The sequence below is a fragment of the Pezoporus flaviventris genome, unplaced genomic scaffold (genome assembly GCF_033815535.1).
Source record: "Pezoporus flaviventris isolate CSIRO_AGI_PZ_B2104156 unplaced genomic scaffold, CSIRO_AGI_Pfla_v1 ptg000006l, whole genome shotgun sequence".
Lineage (NCBI taxonomy): Eukaryota > Metazoa > Chordata > Aves > Psittaciformes > Psittacidae > Pezoporus > Pezoporus flaviventris.
In genome coordinates this window covers 3,481,079-3,501,036 of record NW_026892554.1, presented here as the reverse complement: position 1 = coordinate 3,501,036, position 19,958 = coordinate 3,481,079, and the positions used below count along the sequence as shown (strand labels likewise).

Here is a 19,958-nt window from a genome sequence, read left to right as displayed (position 1 = left end):
TGTGGTCGCTGTGGAAATTACATCACTGCTTGTTTAAATGATCAGAATATCACTTGGAAAACTGGCATGGCTACCCGAGGAGAGCTCAAAATGAAATCTTTTCAAAGCATAGATGTCTTTGGAATTGTTTCACCTGCAGTTAGTTGGTTTTGGGGTGGTTTTATTCCCGTCTGGGTTAAGGAGTGTTTTGACTAGAGGTTATTGCTGCTTAATTGAAAAGCCACAAAGTTTAGAGCTGATACACTCTGAAGAGTGATTATCTTCACATAAAAATTCTGTCTGGGGACTCAGATTCAAAAAGAGTGCTGGTAATTGCTGAAGACAGGACCTCCTCCAGAATCTGCCTGCTCCTCTTTCTGTTTTGCACATCAAAGAGCCTTTGAAAATGCTTTTATTTTTGCGTCAAACAGGAACCTTCTCTTTTTTTTTGGTAACGCTAATGGACAGGATCCCTTTTCAGATCTCATCTGTAGCTTGGAAAACAAAACAGTCTGGCTCCTTAAAAAGTCCAGCTCCTTAACTGGGCTTGTTTTCATGGTCACAATTCTCCAATGTTCTGCACCTTGAACCTTTCACACTGGTGTGGTTTCAGCCCAGCTGGCAGCTAAGGACCACTCAAATCCTTGCTCACTCCACCCCTACAGAGAAAATGAACTCTATCTCAGCTGAAACCAGGGCACACATGATGGCAGGGTGGGAATAAAAGCTGTCAAATCAAGGTCATTTGCATGGATTAGGCCAGCTTCTCATGTGTGATGGATCAGAGTTCATTATGGGGGGGGGGGGGGGATGAAATGTGATTTGCTTAAGCTTGCTGTCTCTACCTTGGAGCAGGTATCTAAAAATGCTGTGGGCTGCAGTAGGCTCACAACATATGCCTTTGAACATAGCATTCTCCTGGGCAGAATCCTTGTTCTCCCTCCACTGAAATGAATGCTGATATTCCCAGACATCAGGAAGACCAAAGGAAAGTATCTCCCCCTTCTTCCTCTTTGTAAATGCAGACGTTTCATCTCTGCTGCTTGTAGGTTTTGTCACAAGTGAAGGAAGGTTTTAGTTTCTTTGGTAGCCCCCATTAAAGTTTTGGCAGCATATCACTGTGTGGCCTGATTCGTGACCAGTGCTGTCTCGGCCAACAGCAGAGGTCTTTTTATTAGGCTTTCTTTTCTGTTCCAGGAACAGCTGTTAGGGTAATCTTCCCTCTGAGATATTCTGTCTTGGAAACCAGCATCTCAGTGGATCTACATTCATGGAAGCTGATGGAAGTGCTCACATTGTGTTCAGTAGAAGTTGGAGTGGAACTTCTCTCTCTCCACTGTTTTGTTGGGGTTTTATTTTCTATTCCAGACTATTGTGTTCATCTCTTTCCTCTGATGCTCCTGCCAGCTCTGCAGTTCTCTTGGCTTTGCTGTTGCCAAATTGGCTGTTCAGCTTCCTTGATGCCAACCATATCCAGTATCTTAATTGCGTTTTCTTTTCTCCTGCATGCACATGTACCTAAACTAATCTAGAGTTGTTGTTGTCTTGGTGATAAATGAGAAGTGGGGATAGCAAAGGGTGAAGTAGTTTATTTAGCAGACAGTTAAAGCACATTGATCTTTGTCTAACATGTACTAAGCTTGCATTTTGCTGTGTGGGACCCCATCAAATCTCTTGAAGTGCTTTTTCTCTTAGATGTCTGCTTTTTCCTAGATCTATCAGTTTGTTTAACAAAAGATACTCTCTACAGACTTCCCTTAAAGTAGCCTGTAAAGCTGTTGTCATGTGTTAGTGCTTGGTAACTGGGTTGACTTCTGCACATGTATAACTTGGGAGCACAGGCTGTGGGGTTTGGAAAGAGTGTGTGGGTCAGTATGCCGGTGTCACACTCCTAAGTCTTATTCAAGGCCTGTTTTAAGCAAGTTAACTTGTCTGTTCCTTCTGCTTTTCTAGAAGACTGTTCCTCATTTCTCCAACACTTCAAACTTTCTTCTAACTGGCAGCCAAAATGTGTTCATACCCTGCACATAAATAACTCTTCTCCTTCTCTGGTGTCTCCCTCTCCATATATTTATAGACAGTACTCCCATCTCCATCCAGCCTTCATTTTTCTAGGCTTTTTTTATCTGTAGTCTTGTAATTAGAATATTGCTTTGATTCTTTTCCATCTTTTCCAGATTCTCTTAATATTCCTTGAACACAATAAACTGGACTTGTGCAAGGTATTTTACGTCTTTTTAATGTAGCTTTCCCTTTTTTTCCCCTCCTCTCTGGCTGGCCTTTCCAAAACCTTCATATGTCCAGGATCTGCCAGACCTGCTCTGGTCCTTGGGGAAGGGAGGAAGGATGCATCAAAGGTGGCAGCATCCCTCCATCACATGGCAGAATGGAGAACTGGGCTTGCTGCCATGGCCCAAGAGAGCATGATGGAGCAGCTCTTGAGCTTTGTCTTACCACTTTAAGCAGGTTTCTCTGAAAGCCCCACTGAGCCATGTTTTTCCCAGTAGCATCCATGGAGTTTCATGGGGATGGAGAGGCAGATGTTGGCTGCTTCTGTACTATTATTTTTGACCAGCAGTTGGGTTAGAGCGCCTTAAATGGGTTTTCCATTTAGGAGGGTGTTTACACGTGTTATTGAAGTAAAACATAAGCTTAGGAGCTGCTTTTCTCAACTCAAACAAGCTGTGAAATTGCTGAATGTGTCTTTGGTAGAGCCAGCAGAAGACTTGGACTAGGAAGAGACCTGGGCAGAGACCTTGGGCCCATCCTGCCCTCACACATACACAGGGAGTCTCTCCCTGAACTCTTCCAGATGCAGGCTCCCAGAGCTGGGGCTAAAAGCGTTTGCTTCTTTCTAAAGCTGGCTTTAAATAGATGTCTAAGGAGGATGTAGCAGAAAGGGGCTGGCCATGACATGGTGCTTCCCCAGCGTGAATAATTGACTTTTGGTTTAGAAGGATGTTGAGCAAATTATTTCCTTGAAAGAGAGAAAATTAGTGATGTGTATTTTTTTTTCCTTCTGATGAAAGCTTGAACATGAAGGAAAAGTTTCCAAAGAAACCAAAGTTAGCCATGAAATTCTTGTTTTATGGTGTTTCAAATGAAATCCAATCTTGGTTTGGTTTCATGGCTATAATGTTTGATGCAGTTGGATGGGAATGGTCTCACTAGAGACATCTTTCATCATTTCATAATCCTCTTTCCAGGCATGCCTGGAAATGGGCATAAAGAAAATCCAGAAGCGTTGTCATACTTCTGCATGTTTAATGTATATATTCCAATTTAGAATCTGGAAAGCCAGAGTGGCATCGCTGGCCTTGCCTGCAAAAGCAGCTTTCTGAATGATTCAAGCTGTAGGATTGGAACCAAATCACTGAGGCCAAAAAACAAAAATAGAAACTTTCACTTAGAGCTGAGTCATTCGTATTTTTGATGCAGCAATTGGCTCTCTGGCCATTTGGAGCAATCTTGATTCCCTCAATCTCATTCTCTTAGGGGTGGGAAATGAACACCCTCAGTGTTCTCTGTGGGCTTTGCTGATCCATTGCACCCAAAAGAGGGCACTACTGAGGGTACACCCCTTCTCTGCAAGAGCCAGCCTTTGCCCTGGGCTTGCAGGAGGTCTTCGCTGTCCCATTCCTTCTCTGCAGTGTGTCTACCAGGGGTGATGAGACAATCTGACCGCTGAGAAATGCATTGCGGCCTCTGATGCTCTGAGTGCTCCTATGGTTCAAAAGGGATGAAAATGTACATGTGAAGCTGCTTAGGCCTGACACTTTTACTCAGTGGAGGGAGTAAAACCATCACTGTCACCAACAACAGCCCAATTCATAGCACTGATAAGCTGGAGAGGGCAGGGTTAGTGAGCAGCTGCCTGTTTGTGTTCTGTACCCAGCCACTGGATGGGAAGTGGGAAGGCGAAGAGAGAGGAGGAGGAGGAGGAGGCAGCAGCAGCCCTGTGTTTGGTGTCGCTGCTGCCGTTTGGGATATGGTGGTTGCCTTGGTGTTATCTACTGCAGCTAAGGAAACTATAAATGGAGAGGGGGCAGCTAAAGGTGGGATGGGGAGCAATGGGAGCCTTAAGTGCTTTATGCACAGCCAGATGGGGATTTGTGTAGGGTTTATCAGCACACAAGAGACTGGCTGCAGCACCTGGAGCCCAGTCATGGTGCTGATCAGAGCCTTTGCTCTGATTCTGTGATGAAGGTTACATGCCTCCTGCCCCTCTTCTGTCGGATGTAGTTCAGGGCAACAGAAGTGGTGTATGCACTTAGAAAGCAATCATTAGGGAGCACCATGTCTAAGGCAGAGTTGTCCTGTTGCACAATGCAAGAGAAGAGCCATATCCCAGGGCCATCACATGTAATAGCCCTGTTCCTTTTCCCTTGGTAGCTGGAAGTAGAGTTAGTGATCCCAGACTTGTTTTTCCAAAGTGATTTGCACACTGACATGATGGGTTTGCTCTGACTTGTATTCCAGTGTGTGCAATCTCTAACCTCATTGCCTTGTAATGGTTGTGTGTAGCCTCTTTTGTACTTCAGCAAAGTAAGAATAACCAGCTTAGTTTCATTTTAACTTCTTGGACAATACAAGTCATTTCTAGAGTCCCAGGGATCTGGGAGGCACACACACAGATGCAGCAGCCTGCTCAGATCTGGTAGAGCTTTTCAGCCCTGGCTCAGTGCTCACCATGGCAGAAGGACTGACAGCTTCACACAGCCATCCAGGCATCAGTAATACTGCCCACTGAAGACTACTGAGTCTCAGTGCTGCCTCTATTTAAGGCTTTTCTGTCCCCTCTTCCCCCATTGTCCTGGATGATGGAGAAATGATTGTGTAAGTGTGGAGCTAAAGCCTTTGGAAGCGTCTGATTTTTGTAATTCAGTTCTGGAACCCCTTAAAAAGGCAGGAGTCCAGAGCATTTTTCCATCTGGGACTTAATATTTTCCTTTCAGGTTTGCATTAGCAAATGCTTTTTTCCTTGCAGGTTAGGAGTGTTTCTAAATAGAAAATTTCCAGTGGCTCTGGGGTTAACTGGTCACTTTGCATGGCTGTACCTAAAACTGTCAGAATGCCCTTTACAGGATCCTAAATGCTTGCTGGAAGATGTTCGGTGCAGATGAGCACTTGGTGTGCATGGTACTGGCATAGAAAGGACTTAAAAATAAGTCCAGATTATGCAATAACAAGTGAAAAAGATCTCTTCAGTCCTGGAGTTTTGTCTTTGAAGCATTCTTCTGTTTCAGATCTGGTCTTTTGTGGGTTTTTTTCCTTTTGGGGCAGTGATCATTGATTATAAGCAATGTTGTAGATGCGGGTGCCTTTTGTACTCAGTGCATCATCTTTTCCACTGCCTAGGCAGGCAGATCTTGGTGTGGAGCCGCTCCTTTAATTAGCTGAAATAATAGATGTTTGGGTGAAATGGAACCACAACAAATAAGCAGGCGAAGCCTGTGGAGGTTTCCTGCTGTCCTGGGAAGCTGGTGTGTCTCACTTGTTGTGAAGAGAGATTAATCAGGGTCAGAGGGACACGACCCAATTCTGGTGTAGCCTCTCCAGCGGCAGTGCTGAATTTCCCATGTAAACCATCTTGGTTGGATTTACCATGCCTTTCTCTCCTTGCTTTCTCACAGTGGGGTTTATAAGTGGTTCTGACCAGTTTTGAATCCTTCCGAGTACATTTTACAGCCAAATTGGTTGAGCCATAGGTATTTTGCCTAAATCTAAGAACAAGGTGAAATAGATAATAGGCTTCCTACTGCAGGACCCTCCTTTGAAGGGTTCTGGGCTGGTTTTCTTATTAAAGAACTCGGGGTTTTTTTTTCTTCCAGTCTTGGGAGGGGAATTCTTTTTCAGTATCTCTAAGATTTCCAGAGGATTGAAACATTTTTCTTACCCATCTAAGTGGGAAGCGCAATGTAGGACAGATCCATCATCCTTTGAAATCGCTGGAGGCTTCCTCTTGGCTGTTGTTCAGTTTATTAGTCTGAAGTTTCTCAAAGCAACAGAAGATACATGGGCCTGTTACAGAAAAAACATGGCTTTCTGTTAATTTTGCAAATCATGTGGCCAAAGCTTCTCTAACGTGGTATTGAAAAATATTCAGCAACACTAGGGGAGTTTCTAAGCATTTTGGGGTGGTTGGCTTTAAATATTCAACATATCTTAAACCTCATCTCTGTCCCATTTTTTATTTGCTCTGTGGCAGCACTCAGGAGTCAAAATGCAGAAGATTAAGCTGGGAAAGGTTAGCTGTAGCCATCTGGGGCTGCTGAGGAATTAATGTCTGAGCTCAGCCCAGAGGGGCAGCCTCCCTGCCCACCCCCATCCCCAGATCCTCTCTGAACCAGAGGCTTGGATTTCGCTGTAATGGGCCATGGAGATGAAAATAACTGTCAAGGCTCAAATGTAGTAGTTCATTCAGACAAAGCAGCAGCCAGGCAGCCAAAAGACATTACATCCAGTGACCGCTGGAAGAGCTGCTTGTGCAGAAGCAGAGGTAGGTGACAAACAGTCCAAGGAATTAATAGCTTAATTGAGCATCATTGAATGGGATGCTGTGTTAAAGTCATCACCTTGATTTGTTCCTGTCTCTGGAAATACCTGCACACATTATGATCAGGTCAGTAGCAGTTTTAAAGTTTTATTATTATTGTAATTCTGTTTTGGAGCAAGTTAGCTTCCTGCCCTATTTTATCCTACATTAAGTATCTCATACCGTTCTCTGCTAAATAAAAATACCCTTGTTGGTTGCCAAAGAACTCCTGCTTTATCAAAGGGACTAAGGTAGCATGTACAAACTGTGAGTTAATGTGTCAGAGAGAGGAATGCAGTGATTTGGGATATAAAGGTAATAATCATCTCTACAGTATCTACAGTGTGCTGTTCTGTTGTGCAGCCATTTGCTGATTCACAGCATTGACCTGCAAACCCTCACCTTGTTCCTGAAGAAGGCACACTGTCAGTTTAGAGATTTCAGTTTGGTTTTTCTCTACTTGCTATAATAACAAGGCCTGAGACAGAGTGTAGCTGCATATATCTCTGAAATTCTCATTATATCCTTTATTAATGATAAGACTTGGTTTAGTTTTGTTTCTCTTAGCTGGGCCAGCAGTCTGTTGCTCTTTACTCTTGCAACCTTTGAATGGCAATAAAATAACACTGCTTTGTTTCACTGGTAACCTCTGTTGCCATTTGAATATGTTTTAGAAGAAAATGAGTCTAGCCCTTTGTAAAAGGCAGTTAATGCAAAGCCAAACTTAAGGCATTTGCAATGCATAAAACATCAAAATCTAAGTGGGAAATATTTCCAGAGTTCAGTGTTTCTAGTAGCCTTTTATTACAGGAATATCCAAGAAGTACTGCTAGAATATCATAACTTGCTATGCTGTTTTGCATGTAGCAGTGTGCACTGTCGAACAGTAACACAGACCTTCCTGTGCAAAGTGCAGAAGCCAGTTCCTAAATCCATGCAATCTAAGAATTAAAAGCACTTTGTTACCTCCAGGCTCAGATGCTCAGCATGTTGCATGATAAACAGTATTATTCAGCTTCAGTATTCACATCGTGTTGTTCAAGGCTGTATGCAAGTGAGGTGACCCTATTAGGAAAGCCACAAAGAGCTCATGTAAAGAGTATGAGATTTGTAGGGTTAAAACCATAGGCAGAACTTTGGATTGCAGCCCAGTTTTCTGCTAAAAATGGCTGAAATATGTATTGGCAAAACTTTATTTCCAGCCTACATGAGTGCGAGTACTGATGAAAGTTCAGTCATGCAACTTGTAGCAATAAAACAGTTTTAGACAGTCAAATATAATTTTCCTCATTTTTTTTTTCCCCTACTGGTTAGTATAAATTAAGCTTGTGAAACACGCTGCTTCCTATTTTCCATCTGTATTTCAGAAGTCAATATATCACTTACTAAGCTACCAGGAAGTCTTCTGTGAATTGGGTAATTTGCTTGGCAAGATGCTTAGCTTTGCTATGGATGGCTTCTGTGGGTTTTGGGAGCTTAGGAATGGATAGTCCACCTTTCCTCGTTTAGCCTTTGCAATCTTAAGTTAACTTTGACACAGACATGTGAGTCCAGCAGTTGGTTCAGGGCAGGCTTTTTTATCTCTCTGTAGCTCATCAGTTTTGCTCTTTTCAGGATTGTAATTACTTCAGTCTCAAAGTGTTCTTTATGCTGAAGACCTTTGGAAGCTTTTTTCCTCAGGTCTTAGGCAGGAAGTCAGTTTACTCTGCAGAATGTGATCATAGGGAGAGGTTTTGATGACAGTTACGTAAGAAACTTGAATGATGAGCAACATAATCTTTCTGCCAGAATATTTAAATAGAAATAGATTGGTTTCAAACAGGAGAATTGTTCAGGTCTCCTAGATTCAATGAAGTTTTTATTGATTCCTGTTTGATGGATGTTCAAATGTTCAAAAGTAGGCAGCTTTGGTTAGTTCAATAAAAATTTGCCTAAGACAAGATTAAAATTGAGTTTAAGGACTAAAATTAACCCCAATGACTCTGATTAAACTGCCAGCTAATTCTGGGAGCATGCGAACTCCATGAAGCCAGCTGTTTGTGACCTTCCCATTCCTGGAGAGCCCAGAAGTCTGCAGCTAACATATATGAATAGACTGCGATGGTTGATGGCCAGCCCATGTTCTCCAGATGGTGATGATAGTAGCAGTGGTTGTAACTGGGCTATTACACTACAAAGGACTTTTGAGGAGGCCAAAACTGTAAGAGGAAGCATGACACATTAGCTAAGTAGTTTTGTGAAGTAGTCATTTGTTAAAACACAGAAGCGGTTTTGGCATTAGGGTCTGGCTTGTGGAGTTCCTGCTTCCCTCAGTAACAACATTGTGGTCCTTCTCGCGCTGCCTGGCCAACTGATTTGGTATTCCTCCCTGCACAGTGGGGCAGTTCCAGTAGGAGAGGTGGAAAATGCTCCTGTAAGAAGAGCTCTGGAGTGCAATGCGTGAGAGGTTGGCTGGAGAGGTCTCTAATTACATGAGGAAGTGACACCAGCATCTCCCAGATCCCGAATGAATCTGTGACCACAAGATGCTTGTCCCCCCACCTTCCCTGGCCATGATTTAATGAGAAAGAGGAAAGATGGCCCTGCTCTGTTCTTTGGCAGAAAGATGTGCCTTTACGTGCAGAATGGCTGCCGATGTGGGGTCTTGAGTGATAGTCCTCAAAATCAGGATTGAGGCTGGAAGGAAGTAAAATTTGTCCCTCCTTTCAGCATTTCTTTAGGAGCAAGACTGAAGTTGCTGTGCTCCATCAGCCCCGATTTGCAATGCTTCCTGCTCAGCTTTCCAGCTGTTTTGTATCTCTGATGAGATGTGAGACATTTTTTTCTTCAAGGGGAATTCCAGTGCTTCTCTCTAGGTTCAGGATTTCATCACAGAGCACTGAGCGCAGGGAGGCTGCATGTTCCAGTAACTACAGTGTTTGCTTGAATCTGTACTTCAGACTGAAGAACTATTTTGCTTTAATGTTCTCTCTTCTGCCACCTTTTAAACAGTTACTTGCCAAAGAATCATTTGCATTTCCTTTGGTGTCCATTCAAAAGGGAATTAAATCATATGCAATATTCTTTGCGATCCCTTACAGTGTGTGGTCTGCTCTAAAAGACTGGACCAATGGATGAATTTCTTTTCCCATATAACCCCTAAAACTGTGGAATTATGAAGGCACTGCACCTATTAGCATGAACTCTAAGATGTTCTTTATTATACTGTAGTGTAACACCACATTCATCTGCCTTGATTTCTGCTGCTCGTCCTTTACACGCTGTGCATCATCTGAGAAAGGTTATTGATGTGGGCCCATTTTTAATGGCACGAATCTCTGGAGCCATCTCCAGTGTCTGAGTGATTTGAGCTTCGTTTAAATAATTGATAAGAAGCGTTAGTCAGAATCTGTTGGTGATTCAGACTGCATTATTCAAAGATACTTACTGACAGTTATAGATTGGTCCAGATTTACTTCTTTTTCCAGGCTGCACTAAACTAGGCTCCGTATGACATAGCTGTCTACTGAAAAAGAATAATCCTTGTTAACATATATGAAAATCTGTGGATTTAAGGGCTTTATTTAACCGGTTGCAAATAGCAATAATAATAATGTCTTAGCGGGGAAAAAAGTGAGTGGGAAATGGTTTCTTTTCAAGTGAAAAGTGCTTCTTTTCTCTGCCTTGCTTGTCGTTCAGGAGTGGACCTGAACGTCTCACTCATAACTTAGTGGCTTTCCTGCAGCTTTCCCTAGCCTGGTAGCTGGGGGTGGGTGGATGTATGACTTCATGGCTGCCTCTTCATCTTCACCACAAGCATCTTCAATGGCTTGTGGCTTTTAAGCTTTGACGCGTAAATGCTCTTGTGGCTCCTAAGAGCATTTTAAGAAAGAAAGTCTAGCCTAGGAGATTCTCCATGATGGATCACTGGGCACCTTGAATAATCTCCTTTTACTCTCATTCCCAGGGTAAAAATATTCCCAGTTTCTTTCACGTTCATTAAGATGTACAAACCTCTGGTTGAAAGTGCTGGAGAAGGACAGGGGGGTTCTATTAGGCTGTTGTCATGAGGTGAAGTGTGACTGAAGTGAAGTTAATGCCAGAATTGCTTTGCAGGTCATGCAGGCTCCTTGCTGCTTTAGAAGTGCTGCAGCTGTCATGAAAGCTCTTCCCCTCTCTGGTTCCTGCAGCAGGAGTTTGAGCATGGTGGGCTGCTGCAGAGCCTATGTGTCTGTTTGTGTGAGCTTTCATGCTGTGCTTTGGAAACCACCTCTGGGAGCAACTGGGGAACTGGCTGTCCCTGTTAGTTTCATGTCCCTATTGGAAAGTACTTTACCATGTTACCACTTTCTTTTATCAGGCAAACAAGTGTTCAGGTTTCTCCTTTTTTGTTGGTACTTGTGTGCAGTAAATATTCCACTGAAAATAATTCACCCCATTTTTTTGTTGCTAGGATGCAGTGATGTTGCAGCTGTACAAGAGTAATGAACAGTTACTTCTTCACCCCTCTTTTCAATCTCTGCTGCAGGAACTGTGGACATGGGTGGCAAACAGTCCACAGTTGGTGGAGTCTCTGTCATTCAGGCACCTGTGACAGAAAGCATTCAGGATGCTTACAAAGCTGGAGACACCAGTAAGGCGCAAGAGTTGATTAAATTGTCATGTGAGGAGACTGCACTGCAGGTGGAAAAGGTAGGGTTAGGTTACTCTTCTTTCCCAAACTGTGTTCGGAAAGAAACCAATATGCCAAACCACTGTCTTCCATCGTTTCTCATGCAGAAAATCCATATATGTTATGTTGGTACTGCAGGGTCCCATGCATAGCTGCTTGTGTCAGAAACACGTGGTCAGAGACAGTATTTGCCCTTGAAAGCACTGATCAGAGAAAGCAATGATCAGAAAGCAGTGCTCACTGATCAGAGATAGACCCCAGGGAACAGTGTATTTAGGAACAGGAGGCTGTGCAAGGAGGGGTGCTGGTGCTGTGGCCACAAAAACAGGGAAATACATAAAAAGGAAGCAGTTCATAGACTTAGCAAAAAATGTGTTCCCCCATCAGTGGGAAGATGGTCAGTGGCCTCCTGGGAAGTTTTTCCTGCTTGCATTTGGAACTGTATTCTCTGCACCAGGTTCTGACTTCAGAGCCCTCCCTTTGAGCCTACTCTTTATGATTATAATGGCTACTAGTGTTTACGACATTCTCAGTTACAGTGGCTATGCATTTACGTGGGCACAAATAGATATATAGCTCTCGAAATGCTCTCTTCCTCTGCCTACTCCCTTTACAGAAAATGTATTTTGCTGTATTTTCTTTGCCAGTGTCAGCTTTTAGGTATTGCAGCAGCATATGGAGATCTGCAGGCGGTGAGGTATTTACTGAAGGAAGCGTTAGTGGTGTTACCAACAGAACCTAATGATGACAACGCAGCTGTGGTGGCTGCATATTTTGGACACAAGGACATTGTGAAGGAGCTGCTGGATTCCTTGCGTGGTAAGCCTCTTGGGTTGCCTCTGCCTTTCCTCAAGCTTGTTGGTAGCTGTGTGCTGTAGCTTCAAGCAGGCATTTGTTTTTTTCATGTTCCTTGAAAGGGGAGGGACTAAGCCCTGGGAAAGTGCGAGGAGGGATCTAATCTCTGCTGTGTTTGAAGGAAACTTCCCCTGTGGGGGAAAAAACACATGCATAAAAATATTCCCTGTTTGTAAATTGGAAGTGAAGGAAGATCCCATGGAGACAGTTCATTCCCATCAGCCTGCACAGCTGGGCAGCATCCCAGACCCTACAGAGAAATCAGGGGATTTCAGGAAGCAGCATCATCCCACTCTGCTGATCCAGCAGACACGGTGGTGCTGGGAGTAAGAATGCAGCATGACTGTCTGTCTGGTAATAGTTTGGGTGCACAGCTGGCAACGTGCTGCATGCTCTCTTGTTGGCATCTGACTGTGAGGGGAATTCCTTCTTTAGAATCATAATATTTCAATTAAATGTTATTATACATTATTTTATAGCAGAACAGAGACATTTTTAGACCTGGACATAATTTTTAGAGCAGCTGTGAGGGCAGAGGGAAGAGCGTTGTTCTGAGAAAGGACCAGGAACTGTGTTTGGGTCCCCTGTTGCTCTCTTGATGTAGGACATGGCACCTGCTTCTTACTGGGACCCTTTATGGATTCAGGGTCTGTTGGGCCTGCATAGCGGCCAGAGCAAAATGCTGTCTTGACCTCAGACCAACTCTAACAGCTAAGCTAAGCCTCTGCAATATTTGACCTGAATATAGCTCTAGCTCCTCACTGGAGCTGTGTACTTGCCAGTGTTCTCAATGAGAACAGGAATTACCTGTTGGGAAACCTGCTTATTCAATGTTCTTATACTGTTAGAGCACTAATAAGGGAAGAAACTTTCCAGTTTGGGGATGCAATTAAATGTAGTATTTCCTTCAGCCAGAAAGGAGGCTGAACAGCAGTGGGTTTGTAACTTAGTAGCAAAAATTATATTAATATAGTGCTCTCAGTAATGAAAAGTGACTTAAATGGTTTCTGGAAACTTAGCTCAGCTTAGAACTGACCAAATTCCCTTCAGCTCTTGCTTCAAGGGATCAAGGGAGGTGCTCTATCCAAACAGCAGCTTTCAGAAGTTTTTATGCAGGACTTTCTATTCATTTCCCTGGGAAGTTACAGAGAAACCAATCCCAGGGCTTAGGAATAACTTGCATTAATTTGCAGTTTGGCTGATGCAGTGATCCTCTCTGGCTCAGTGTGAGCTTCTTGTGGCTTACAGCTGATGTGGAGCCTGGTTTTGGTAGCATGAGGGTGAGTGATTAAGTCAGGTTGTTAAGAACGCAAAGAGCAGTGGGATTTCCACATGGAAAAACTGCAAACCCCCCCCAAAAGCTGGCATGTAAACTTGGGCTTGTGGATGTTTCTGGGAGCATTTCAAAGGGGATGTGAATTTGTAAAGTAGATGGAGGTGATACTGTGCATCAGGGCAGATTTGAGGACTGCTTATTGTTAGCAGAAATAATCTTGTCCTGGGCAGTTAGTTACATGCACAGAATTATGTCCCCCTATCGGAGAGCAGTGTTCTACTGGTAAAACATTAATTCAGCAAAATAAGCAGTTTGGGGACGACGAAAATATTAGCAAATTCATGCAGAAATCAGGACATGGTACTTTGATTTTTAGCCTTAAATGGCATTTGTCTAATGTCTAACTAAAGTGGTAGGAAAGGATTCACCCAAAATGAAGTATTTCAAGGGGAAATGAATCTTTTTTTGTGGGAGACATTAGGGTGCAGTGGAAATCTGCTCCTTAGTCCTCAGGGGCTTTACCCTGCTCCCCTTGCACAGCCATTTGTGGGTGACTCTTGTACATTACGGCCTGCTGGCATCAACCAAGTCAAATGCTGTCTCTTTTCAGTAGGTCCTAGTACTTGCCAACAACTCCTGAACTGGATGCTGGCCATAGCCTGCCAGCAGGGACATTTGGACATAGTGAAACTCCTAATTCGTGCATACAGTGCTGACCCAGAGAGCTGTGCAGTCAGGAAGAATGAGTTTCCAGTTCTTATCCGGTTGCCCCTCTATGCTGCTATAAAGGCAGGTATGTATGTGCATGCTTCAAAACTTCCTTTTCTGCAATGCTTTGTAAAGAATGGGCTGAGTTGTTCACATCTAGGAAGGGATTAGCGTGGACTGGCTTGTCTGGAATCGTCCTGGATTTCCAGTGAGATAAATGAAATAAAATCAGCTCTGAGTCTTTTGACTTAGCTAAATTTAAGTGAGGGCCTTCTTAAGTTACATTACTGTAAATACTGAGGGGCTGAACTTTCCTCTGTAAATTCCTGGGAAAGAGCCCCCACAAAAGTAGAAACTTTGCAAGTAGAAGTATTATTGTGATGGACACTCTGGCAAACATGCTTGATTTAGGCTGAATAATTTACATTTCAAAGCACAGCTGTGTGTATAGATTAATAAGACAGGGAAAGAGAAAAAAGAGCAAGGCTGGGCCAGTGCTTTCACATAGTGTCTTTGTTGTCTCAGTTTGACCAAACTAAATCCTATCACTGGACGAAACAGCCTTTAGAAAGTTCAGTTTCCTTTTTGCACACGCCGTGGCTTTTTTTCAGAAGTGATTATTTCCCAGGATTTCTGTTCAGCTCCTTGTTGGTTCATTTACATGAGAAGAAGAGAACAGACAATCTGCTTTTCTCCAAAGGCAATGAAGATGTAGCCGTGTTTTTATTACGGAATGGAGCTTTCTTTTGTTCCTACATCCTGATGGACAGTCCTGAATCCAGCAAACACCTTCTGAGGAAGTATTTCATTGAGACAAGCCCACTACCAGGTAGTGCTCCAGCAAAAACAGTAAGTAGCCATTTATCTGTCTGAAGAGATGTTGTTTTAAAGGAGTATCATGTTAATAATTGATATTTGTCATTGGGTACCATGTGGCTGGTGATTCTTCTCAGCTAAGAGCCTTGTGGTTTGCTACCCATTAAGAGAACAAGCTGTGGAAGTGGCTTTCATGCCAGCACTGAGCTGCAAGGTGTAATGGCATCATTGTGCAAGCCACTGTGTGTGGCAGCTTCCACTTGGCAATTTTACTGTCAGTGTGTGAACCAGGTATATGCTGTGGAAAGGAAACACAGACTTTGTGCTCAGAGAAATAAGCACTGCCACAGGCTTCCTCTGTGACTCTAGGATAATCACTTCATGTAGGTTTCTGCTGTGGATTCTGGTTGCAAGGTAATGCCACAAGCACAGTGTAGAGTTTAGCATGTAAACCCTTCTCTTCCCCTGTGTCAGATAGCTCAGATACAGCACGTACAAATAGGCTCATGTGGCCTTTTGTTAACATGGAACATGAGTAGAGCAAGCTCACATCTGCCCAAAATATCTTCCCTACTTCAGACCCCCATCAGTAGAAGATGGCTGGTAGCCTTTACTGTTGCTTGCTCAGAGCAGATCCAGCTTTCTGGAGCAACGTGGGGACGATCGTGTGTGGTTGCATCATTAGTTGAGCTGAGCTTGTGCCACACAGATGGTTTTTGAGGGGAAACCAAGGCCAACAAAAAGCAATTGAAGCCTTTTTAGGCTGACAAGACCTCTGTTAGCTACTCAGCCACTTAAAGCCTTCTGACAATTTTGGTAATTCATTTGCATCTCTGTTTTTTCCACTGTAAAGTGGGGAGATTTAAACTCCTCACGTCTGTTAGAAGGTTTAATACAGGATGAAGGTACTTTGAGATCTACAGATGAGTGTCACTGTTTTCACACAGGGTATTATTACATCTCACAGTTATCACATTTCTTTATATAACTAAGCTATGTTCTTCATTCTCTTGATCTCTATTATCCTAGTGTCCTTTATTCAGAGCTGAAAAATGTCTCAGCGCACACAGTTACTGCTTTATAGGGAAGCACATAGTATTTCATATTATTTCTACTCTTATCCAGCATAGTTATCAGGCATGTTCTGGTTTCCCCTCTGTCTGTAATTAACTGACACTAAAGAGGAGCATCAGAGCCCTGAGCTTTCAATGGTTTCCATTAGGTCATAAAAATTTTGCAGTGAAAAATTGAGGGATTTTTTGATCGAGGCTCTTTCTGCATAAATCTCCTTACCAGTTGGGTATCTCTTTGCTCGGCTCGGAATATTATGGGGTGTTGATTCTGCTTTGCTGTTAAAGTAGAAACAAGCAGAGAGGTTTTCATGGTTTTACAAACTTCTCCATTCTCTGTTTTCCTGCCAAAGTCCTGTCTCGCTGGATTCCTGACAACGCTGTGAATGTTAGGCCACATATGTGAGCTTGACTTCATTAGGTTCCATCAACAAATTTGGAGCCCTCCCTGTGGGAATCTTAGTTTCATTGACAGGTAAATGAGAGGAAGCTAAATCCTAGATGTTTCTAGATAAAGAGTTGATGAAAAACTACATGCCTTTTAGAAAGAAAAAAATCCAACTCACTGGAAAATTCAACTTGAATAAACTTGGAATAAATGTCTGAGTCACAGGGAAGAGGTCTGTTTTCCATGTGAACTTGCTGGCAATATTTAACCTAGCTGCTGTAAAAATGACTCAGCTTTGCTGTTGTCACACCCTGAGTGAAGAAGAGAGCAGCCTTGAAACATCAGCTAAACTGCCAGAAAGGTCTGGACCAAAAAGCAAGGGGAAAAAAGACCCAGAAACTTGACTTTGATTCTTTAGTAGCTGTTTATTTTAATATGTTTGCTTATTTAATGCATTCTCTTTGAATTCATTTTGGCAGACTGCACCAAATGTGGGAAGGTTTGTCCTAGTTTGTCTGCAGAGCTCAGATCCCTGGGAAGTGACAGCCACACACCCTGATAAGATTTTAAAAGACAACTTTGTGGCAGCTGCAAACAAACTTCCTCAGCGCTTTCTTTATATCTCATAAGGTTCATGAATGCAAGTCTGCTTGTGTAAGTGCTGTGATGCATTTTGCACTGGGAGGAAGCAGAAAGCATCGTGCAGAGGCTGTGATGTGCATGGCAGGCAGCTGGGTGTCAGACAGTCTCTCCTCTTGAACAGGGCAGACTGAGCACAGACTATTTCAGAAAGAGTCCAGAACTTCAAAAGGATTTGTCCCTTCTGTGCTGTGAGTGAAAACACTGCACAGCTGACCTCCAGTTGATTTCACACAGCGAATGCTACCAGCTATGCATAAAATGTGGTTGGAGAGCTCGGTTTAGTGCCACACCTTCCAGGCAGTGATTGCACTCTGCAGTGCTGCTGTTCCTGACACACAAGGAATTAAATCTCATTTTTCTAATACCTGTTTCTCCTTTTCTTTTTCCTTTCTGGCATGAATTTATCCCCACAGCAAATCACTGCCCTGCTAAAGAGAGGAAGTGCTCCTTTTATGCAGGAACAGGTAGCTAATGCCAGAAAGACCCCCTGCAGTAAAGTGGCTGGATATAGATTCCAGACTTTGATAGGTGTCACCAGCATGGAGATCAGTGTAACTTTCCAGTGTGTGCAGTGTGAGGGAGATTTGTTTTGTCCCATTACAGACCAGGAAAGAGGAAATGTTTTGCAAAGAATTTTATGCACGAGCATACAGACATCTGTGTGTGTTTGTGTGTGTGATCCACCTCTGATTTCTTTAATCACTGCCTGGCTATCTCAGTTACAGTGAAGATATCTGCAGCAGTTCCACTCGAGAGTCTCAGCAGCTTTACTGGTGGAGGAATTAGATCACCATCCTCAGAATATCCCATCTAATGAGTGAGGTTCTGTTGGGGCATGTCACGTCACTTAGGAGAAATGCACAGCAGCCTTTTCAATCACCTTACCAAGTGGTCTCAAACCTAAGTAAATGTCTTTTGTATCTGTAGTTCACCAGTGCCCAGGAGCTAACAGCTTCTGAACAGTCTCTCACCAAGCCCTCCAGCCAGTGCCGAATAGAGAAGGGCTGAGCTGATCACTGGGCTCTGTGAGTTCAGCATCATAGACCTTTGGCATCAAAGAAACAGGATTTTCTGGGAAGGCAGAGGAGGTGATTAAGTATGAGCTGGGGTGGAAATCCCTTTTCTTTGTGGCATTGCTATCAGGGTTTCTTTCACTTAATTACGTTTTCACTGCAGAGCCAAGTAAATCCCTAAGGTAGTTCCACTAACATATGGTTACTAGCACCAAGATGAGTTTGGTCCACTGTCCCTCATCAGATGAAGGGGCTTGGCTGGTGCTGGAGTTTGTAGCACTCAACAGAGACTCTGTTAGTCCTTGGCTGTAGATGGGGAGGAGGACAGAGTGCAAGGCACTTACTGGTGAGATTCCAAAAGCTGCCTGGGAGATGGGGACATCTACCCTGCAGCGTTCAGTGCCAGTGTTGGATTTCATAATCTTGCCTGTGGTTTCAGAAGTCACTATCTGAATTCTTCAGGTATCTTTTCTATCACATTAAATGCCCTGGGGCCATGGCTCTGCGTTTTTGAGGTAAATGATACACAGCAATCTAAATGCAAAACAGAGATGAGTATCAGTTTGAAATGGGAAACAGCAGAGATGCAGGGTCCTGCTTGCATTCACTAAAAGCTGCAGATATTATTACTGCATTGGTAGGTGTGCTCAAGGACAAGTACTATTTTGCACTGTGAAGAGCATCATCTTGAAACAGAGAAGGAGCTGAGGGAGGGGATATGCACCATCAGTTCTTTTTTTTTTTTCTAATTCTTTTTAATTGCAGCTTTGTTTGGGGCAGTTTAATTAAGCTGGAAGAGAAAGGAGGGACTTGGAGTTTGTAGTGCATTTTCACTCCTTCCAGAGCCTGGGTAGGCTGAGACAGTGACTGGTGTCACACAGGAGATCGGGGCCCTGGAGTATGAATTCAGGATCTCAACCACAAGATCCTGCTTTCTCCTGTGAGGAGGAAACCAAATGAGCAAGCCATCTCTCCAGGTCTTTGTTTCCATCACTGCTTGTATAGTTCTATACATCTCAGTGTGACTGAAGGACCATAGACTTGTCCTCTGGACCTGCTGCCTAAAAGCTTGGATTTTCCCCTATTCATTCTGATGAATAACCCCTCTTCCCCCATTTTGGCTGAGTCTCAGCATAGCTTTTGGAAAAAATTGGCATTCCTGGAAAGAAAGGATCAGGAGAAACTATTTATTGCCAAACAAGGTTAGTTGTTAAAATGGCTGATTCCCTGTTAAAACATTCCTCATATCTAGGCAGACTGTGCTCGCATTATACTTTCAGTACCTGGATCTTTGTTATAGCTTGTTATACCTTTGTCTTCTAGCCTGAAGAGGCCATTCCAATTAAAAATCTACATGGAGCATGAGTAGTTGGGGATTGGGCCCTTTTTTAACTCTTTCTTAGGCCATGGGATTTGTGGTATGTGGTTTTGCTAATGCAGAACATGGGATTTTACCCAGCTATCAGAGTGATGGTTTTGTTTCTATATGAGCAGAAGCCATGATGTAGATTTAATTGTCTTGACATAAACAGGCTGTTGCTGGCATCACTGTAAACCACAATATGGTATAAATGACATCAGTAAGAGAGTTTCATTGCTGATTAAACTGTATTTCTGCTGAGGCAATTTTAGCTCATCTAGGACGGAGCTACAGTGATGCTACTGCCCTCCTCTGCCCAGCTATGTGCTCCTTCCTCCTCTTCTGTACCATTGTAAGTCAGTTTTTGGTGGCCTCGGCTGGGAGCTAAACCATTTGAAAATTCTCCCTCTAAAATAAAGAAAGTTAATGTTATAGGATAGGATAGTGACCTGAAAGTGTGTGTAAGCAGCCAGGCAGGTACCAAATACTACTTGAGGATTTTGTTTCCAATGTAGAGCTGGTTTCCTGTGTTATTTGGATTTAGGGATCTGGTTCCTGTTTAGGAGCTCTTGAGGCAATTCAGGGAACCAGAAGAAAATGATCAGGTGTCTCAGCACAAATATGCTCTTCTCCACTAAGGTTTCCTCATGCTGGGAAGATCTCCC

At 43.3% G+C, this 19,958-nt stretch overlaps 1 protein-coding gene across 2 annotated transcripts in view; it reads left to right on the top strand.

Annotated features, from left to right (window-relative positions):
* LRRK1 (leucine rich repeat kinase 1) overlaps positions 1 to 19,958 on the top strand; it is a 76,817-nt gene that overhangs the window by 10,223 nt on the left and 46,636 nt on the right. Inside the window, exons 1-5 of one of the 2 annotated variants that reach the window (XM_061446651.1) lie at positions 6,450 to 6,601; positions 11,022 to 11,185; positions 11,813 to 11,984; positions 13,907 to 14,089; positions 14,705 to 14,853. In XM_061446651.1, the coding sequence (XP_061302635.1) occupies positions 11,033 to 11,185; positions 11,813 to 11,984; positions 13,907 to 14,089; positions 14,705 to 14,853 (657 nt within the window). In that variant the 5' untranslated portion in view covers positions 6,450 to 6,601; positions 11,022 to 11,032. Of the gene's footprint in view, positions 1 to 6,449; positions 6,602 to 11,021; positions 11,186 to 11,812; positions 11,985 to 13,906; positions 14,090 to 14,704; positions 14,854 to 19,958 lie in introns of those variants that run through there. The other variant, XM_061446650.1, reaches the window with a different exon arrangement.